The sequence below is a fragment of the Gavialis gangeticus genome, unplaced genomic scaffold (assembly GCF_001723915.1).
Source record: "Gavialis gangeticus isolate Ggan-Ray unplaced genomic scaffold, GavGan_comp1, whole genome shotgun sequence".
Lineage (NCBI taxonomy): Eukaryota > Metazoa > Chordata > Crocodylia > Gavialidae > Gavialis > Gavialis gangeticus.
This window is the reverse complement of record NW_017729016.1, coordinates 1,747,924-1,754,850: the sequence shown is the minus strand read 5'-3', so window position 1 is coordinate 1,754,850 and position 6,927 is coordinate 1,747,924. Positions and strand designations below refer to the sequence as shown.

General features: G+C 61.2%; 1 protein-coding gene across 3 annotated transcripts in view; it reads right to left on the bottom strand.

The window, feature by feature from the left end:
- RAI1 (retinoic acid induced 1) overlaps nt 1–6,927 on the bottom strand; it is a 149,360-nt gene that overhangs the window by 5,194 nt on the left and 137,239 nt on the right. For all 3 annotated transcript variants that reach the window (XM_019512659.1, XM_019512660.1, XM_019512658.1), the window contains 2 exons: nt 3,230–3,323; nt 1,457–1,506 (listed from right to left, as the gene is read on the bottom strand). In XM_019512659.1, the coding sequence (XP_019368204.1) occupies nt 1,457–1,506; nt 3,230–3,323 (144 nt within the window). The remainder of the gene's footprint in view (nt 1–1,456; nt 1,507–3,229; nt 3,324–6,927) is intronic.

The window sequence follows — 6,927 nt, the reverse complement described above, 5'->3', positions numbered from 1 at the left end:
TTTCTCCAAAGAGGGGGACAAGCCACGGCAGGGCCAGGGAGGGGAGCCAGCGTGGCAGGGCCTGCAGCACTCCAGTCCTGGATTTGCCGGCGACTGGGCTTGACGCAGCTGGGCCCTGTTTGCTGACAGCTGGAGGACTCCCTTGGTTCATTCACGGGGAATAATTCATGCTCACCTACCACAGGCGCAGGTTAAAAAAAAAGCACGCTCCTGCCAGGCTACAGGCCCGGATTTATAGCCTCCCCTTCCCCTGCAGCCACTGCCCAGCCCCAGCTGCCAGGCTCAGCCCCGCTGGGGGGCAGCAGTGCTCCCAGCACGGCCAGCCTCGCCCCCCTTGGGCTCCGGCCCCTGCAGCCATCTGCTGGGTTTCTGGCATTCACACTCCCCCTGCTTGCCTTCCTCTGTCTGACGCTGCCATAGAAAGAGACCTGTTCACCCACTCCGTGTCCTGCCCCTGCTCTTCCTTCGCTGGGGGAGGCGTCTGCTTCTCCAGCTGTTCTGCTGCAGGCCCAGAGCTGGCAGCCTCCAAACCACCGGCTGCCATTGCAGCCTGACAGTCCTGCCGGGGGGGTGCACCGGGCCCTAGGCCTTTCCCTTCCCCTGGGGGACACCGGGCTGGCCCCGTGGCACCCTGCCGCACACGCACATCTGTTTCTGCCCCTTCTGAAGCCGACCTGCCACCACGCACTCCATTTCAGTGGCATGTCCCAGCTGGGCCGGCAGCACACCCCTGCCCCCCCCATCCCAACATGCAGCCCCCCGCTTTCCCCAATCCCCTCTCCAAGCTGTGGGAATGTTTTCAATCTGGATCCTGGCACCACAGCCTTGACCTCCCCTCTAATTGCAAATAATAAGGTGCACATGCTGGAGCCGGGGAAGGAGAGAGAAAGGCAGGAAGTGCTTTTAGCACTGATTAAATTATCAGGCCCTTGGTCAGCATTTGGAAATGAGTTACTCCGGGAAGACAAAGCCCTTTAGTCCCAGCCCTTCTCCTGTTTCTTCTTGGGGAGGCGGCGGCGGCAGCAAAGCCACGGCCTGCCTGCCTGCCCTCTTCCCCCCTCTCCTCCCTGTGCCAGTGTGATGGGCAGAAAGCCGATAGCCAGGAGACATGAGGCGGCAGCAGCGATGCGGGTGCAAATGGCCTGTCTCCCTTGCCTCCAGGGAGGGGGATGAATGGCAGAGGCCAGGCTTTGGAGAGAGGCTGCAACTCCCGGGCCTGACCTCCAAGACACCTTTGTGCTGTCTGGCCCTGTGAGGCAGAGCCCGGTGGGGGGCCTGGCTTTGAGGGCCGGAGCCAGCCCCCAGCGCAGGGCTAGGGCTGCCCTTGGCCCCTCAGCCTGCATAGCAACAGGCTCTGACTGCGGGGCCTCCAGGTCACAGGCAGGGTGGTGCTGGGGCTCGGGGCAGGGCCGGATTCGGAGTCACTCGGCTGTCTGGCAGCGGGCCCTGCACTTACCTTGTGTTTGGGACATTTCAGAGAGAAACTCTCTTCAGTTAATAAGCAACCTGCCGAGAGAAAGGAGAGCAGTGTCTCAGTGCTGGAGGGGCGACCACTGCGGGAGCCCCCCAACTAACCTGCTGCAGGGTCACAGCCTTGCGGCCCCCCTCCCTTTCCCCTCCAACGCGCCTTTCATGTCCCACGCACCGGCTCGGAGCCTGTGGCACGGCCATTGTCCTGCTCGCAGAGGGGACTGAATGGAGCTCAGTCTAGCATCCATAATGCCGCCGCCTCCGCCAGGCAGAGGGGCCGCCCCTGGGCCGTGGGAAACCCGGGTTACCCCGCTGAGCCCTCCCCGCTCTAGGAGCCTGGCTTGCAGCTGGGAATGACAGCAACCTGCCTCCCTGCCTGGCCCGTCAGGAGCTGTCCAAGGGTCCTGCCCAGCTCCCCCGGTGTGCCTCGTCCTGAACCCGCAGTGTGCGGGACTCCAGTCCCGGGGGTCCGCAGCCCTCTGCCAGCAGACCTGGGTCCCTGACCAGCTCCTGCCCCACCCCTCAGCCATCAGCATCCGGCTAATGGACGATGCCAGACTGGCCAAGCTCATTTCTACCTGGAGGCCCAACCGAGGGCTGAAGCGGGCTCTCTACAGGAGGAGCAGGCAGCTGGTCATCCTCCCTCAGCCTGATGTCCTCGGCAGCCAGCCAGCTCCAGAGATGGCCCGTGCACCTCACTGGTGCTGCCAGAGGACTCGGGGGGATAGCTGGGAACAGGGCTATTGCCTTTCCAGGCCTCTCCTCTCTGAGGGGAGGCTGCAAATGGAGCCGTGCACGATGGCTGGGATGTTAACGGGAACACCGCCCCAGGCCAGGGCTGCTCACTTCGCTCTGCCGTTCCCTGCAAGACTTCTCTCCCCGCAGCCTTCAGGGCTGGGGCCAGGGGAGCCTTTTACTGCATCCCCAAGAGGCATCTGATGGATTTGCAACAGAGAAGCGGAGCAAGTCTCCCATGCCCTCCTGCCCTGACGGGTGCCTCCACAGGGGTGAGAGCCTCTGCAAGGTCTGCGGCACAGGCTCAGGCCTTGGATGCTGACATATCACTGGTGGCACTGCCCCAAAATGACTTTAAGAGCTGGAGGTTTTTGGCAGCGGGCAGCATCCGTGCCTGGCCAAATGGATCCAGCTCAGCCACAAGAAAAAGGGGTCAGTGGGTGCATGGGGTTCCCAGGAACAGCACCCTTCCTCCTGGCCTCTTCCCAGCTACAGAGCCTCCTGCACGAAGGTCGCACTGGGTCTCACGCTGGGCGGGGGCAGGTGTTAATGCACCTTGCCCCTGCAGAGGAGCGGAAGCGCAGGCTGACTGAATGGCTTGGCCGAAGATGCACCCACAGATCCGGGCAAGTTGGCTCCCACCCCCAGCTGCAATCCCGCAGAGCCTTCACGTAGAGACTTAAGACTGACGTACCAACAACTGCCTGGAGCTGCTATATAGGGGGTGGCAGCGGGGCTAGGCTAGGAGGGAAGCTGGCCAGGGTAGAGGTGCCACGGGAGCCTAGGACTGCAGCAAGAGGACGGGAGTCAGGCTGAGCTCGGGAGGAGGATGCGCATGGGGCTGGGCTCTAACCATTGCTTTCACCGCCCCCCTAAGTCACCGCTGGTGGGGACGGGGGAGCTTTACCGCAGCTCGCCCAGGACTTCCCACACAGGTCTTAGAGGGGCCGTGGCTTCTTCCTTACTAGGGTTTGGCTGTTCCTGGTGGCTGCTCTGTGCCCCTTCTGGCCCCAGCACACCTTACCTGCGTCGATGGCACATGCGTAGTGATAGGTCTGGGCACATCCCTTGTGGCAGCAGCCAACAGTTGCTCCTGTTTGCTGGCAACTCGAGCATTTCTTTAAATCCACCGGAGGGGAAGCAAAGAGAGAGAGAGAGAGAGAGCGCCATGAGGCCTGGCAGAGCAGATCCTGGCCACGGCCAGCAGCACTTGCCCTCTGCCCTGCAGGAAGCCTGCCCAGCCTCACGCTCTGCTGTGCTCAGGTCCTGACCCCCAGGACTGTATCTGCACCCAGATGTCTGCGATTTGTCATTAAACCCACATCCCACGTCCCTCCACTGCACATCTGTGCACAGAGGCTGCTGCCACTGAGTGGAGACCGGCACCTCGCACCTCCCGGGACAGCCCCTGGCCCCAACTGCGTCGCATGGCGCAGTACAGTCTCATGCACACACTAGCTGGTACCCCCACGCAAGGTTTGCAGCCTTTCCCCTGAACTGTGGCACTTGGTTTTCATGACTGCACTGCTCCTACAGACCACGAGCCCGATCCCAAGTCCCCACGACACTGCCCTGGGGGATCAGGGGCTGCACCAATAATGCAGCCTCATTACAGGAGCCTCCACCACTGCCTGTTGGCCCCCGAGGGCAGTGTTTGCTGCCTGCCACCTAGACAGCCATGCCCCACTACCACCAGACAACCGTGCCCTCCTGCCAAGGGCTTCCAAGTGCTTCACGGGCAGGCACTGACCCTTGCAACTCCCCACGGGCTCGGCCTTCACCACTGCTCATTTCACAGATAGGCACAGTGAGGTACGGAGAGGAGAAAGGCCACCCAGGGCAGTCGGTGGCAGCGCCGGGCCCAAATCTCATGCCTTGAGCTCAGACTTCCTCTGTTCTGTTGCACAGGAAACCTGATGGAGACGAGCTGCCGTTTGCAGGGAGCGGTGCCACCCAGAGCCTCTCCGAGAGTGACAGCACTTAGCGGGGGGTCGACAGGCAGCGGGGGAAACCTACCCCACCAAGCAGGGATGCAACAGCACAGCACTACGCCCAGGAGGAGGAGACAAGAGGCCTGCGGAGACCCATTCCCTGTCACCGTGGGGAGCTGACAGTGACGGATACATCCCTCCCCCCAGCCCTGTCCCAGGGGTTCACCTCCCACGTGGGGCATGCTTCTCCCCGTGCTTGCACCCTTCCCACCCAAACGACATTGCTCCGTGTCCACCCCCGGGCTCAGAGGCGGCATCTGGCCTCTCCACGCTCCCCCTCGCCCTGTGACTCAGCAATTGGAAGGGATGTTATTTATAGCCACCAACAGGCGACGTCTCCAGGCGCAAGCGATGAATCTGGGGGGTCGGAGAGGAGGACCGGGTGAGCGATGCCCAAGGGGGCAGTTCAAGGGGCAGGGGGAAAGCTGGGCTTCAAAGGCTTTGCCCCTGGCGACTATGATGCTATGCACCTAACGAGGCATCCTCCAAAAGCAGCAGCTTGCTACGCACACGCCACGGCCCTGCACCTACTGCAACCTAGCGCACCGGGGACCAAGCAGGGGTATTCAGAGCAGGTCCCTGGTGCTGTTTATACCCTTTGATGGGCCAGCCCTGAATAGGAATCATTCAAGAGGGGCAGGCAGCCCTGGGCCACTCGGTCACTGCAGGGACAAGTCGGGATGAGCCTTTCAGAAGCCCCCACCGCGGAGGATGGGGCACACGTGGGACAAGGTGGGGTCCCTGCGATGAGCAGCTAGTAAATGCACCCGCTGCATTAGCGTTTGCCTATGCTGCAAGTGGGAGGCACGTGCAGAAAGCCGGAGACATGCTGGGGCGCTGCCGCCCGGCTCTGTCTGCTGCTTGGAAAGACCAAGGCCAAGGTAGCTGGCCAGCCTTGGGCCACTGGAGTCCCAGGAGCCATCAGCCCCGCAGTGATCAGGGTTGGTCAAATCGAATCCCACGAGGGTTGGAAGGGACCGCAGGAGGTCGCAGCTAGTCCAACGCTGGCTCAAAGCAGGACCAGCCCCAACTGCATCCTGATGGCCAGCACAGCCCGGTGACGTTCACCCAGCTATTCGTGCACTGAGCCCAGCCTTTTCGCAAGGCAGCTGGGGTGTCTCTTAGAAGGACGCCGACATCCAGCCCTGACGCAGTGCTTTTGAGCGATGGAGGGTCTATCCTGGCCCTTGCTTCCAGTGGCTTATTGCCTTTCCTGGGCACCTTACTGGCATGGCATTCAGCAGAGGAGAAGGGGAGCAGGGGGAAGGAGAAGGGAAGCGGTGACCCTTCTTGGTTCCCTGCTACCCAGTCCCACGGCCATCCTAGCTGCTCGGTCTCGTCTGTCATTTCCGGGGTGCCCACCACTGGGGACCCTCGCCAGACAACACCTGTTTCTTTCTCCCTTTATTCTGTCTCCAGTCCTTTCTTTCTGTTTCTAGCCTGGGACCCAAGCCATGTGGCTTCAGTGAAGAGTGGGTGGGTTGGCTCACTTTCAGCAAGTCTCAGCGTCCCCAGGGTGGGGGGAGTGCTGACGTTTTATGGGGATAGGAAGAAGCCATCTCTTCTCCAAAACCCCTGTGCTTTTGCAGGATTCACCCAAGAGGCCTGTTTTTGCCACCGATTCAAAGCAGCACAAGTCTCGCTGAAAGGCAATGAGACTTAAGCTTCTCAAGTCACTTGGATGCTCTTAAAAACAAGGCCTTCTGTTTCCAGCTCTAGCCTGGGCCTTATCCTCGGTGCCAGGATGCCTTCAGGCTGGCGAACCCCGCTTCTGCCAATGCGTCATCTTTAATGCTTTGAAAGCCACATTTCTCAAGACGATCCAGCAGACTGGCATTGCTGCTCGCTGGGCTTTGTAGTAACCGGCCATTAAATCCAGTTACCTCCAAGTGCCCAAGTTGTGAGTAAGGGCCCAGCCGTCTCGTGGCGGGTCAGGGAAGGGCTATATGGGAGGCTGTGGGCAGGTGGGGGGTGATGTAGCAACCTCCCGACATCCCCAGGGCACGCTGTGAGCGTGACCGGTGCAGAGGGCGTGGGGTGCTGAGAGGGGACATGCCCAAGCACCACAAAGAGCAGTAGCCAGGGCTCGCAGCGTTGCTCCTACCTTTCCAGAGGGGAGCGGGGCTCCCACTGAAATGGTCTGGGCAGGGTCCGGCTGGCGCAAGGGTAACAAGAGGGAGCCTCCTTTCCCTCCTCTCGTCTCCACGAATCCTGCTCCAAGCCCAGGAAAGCCAAGAGAGGCTCCGTATAGGGCCAGACCCTCTGCGGTCCTCACCCAGGCTGGAGTCCCGGTAGCAGCAGGGAAAGTTAGCCCCAAATGAATATGCAAGAAACCCAGCTGCTCCCTAACTGATGCTGCCCTCTTCCACCAGAGACCACGTGGCATTTCGCTGATGGGAAGGACCCGGGGAGGATTCCTTTAATTGCCCTGGTGGAAAGCCAAACGGATCCCACTGGAGTAGGCCCTGCGAGCATCACATGCCCAGAAGGGCATGGGAGAGACAGAAGGCTCGATACCAAGAGAACAGGGTGAAAAACCTCGGTCTTACCCTAGAGATGAGACCAGGAAGTCTGGCCTCAGACCTCTACCATGTGGGGAGCTAATCTTCAGTCCAGTTGCCTGCTCTCCTAGGGTCACGCAGATCCTGGCAGCTGGCTGTGCCAGGGCTTGGGCTGCCCAGCTATAGGGCAGCAATTTGGTGCTCTCCAGGGGTGTCAAGGGAGACGGGGG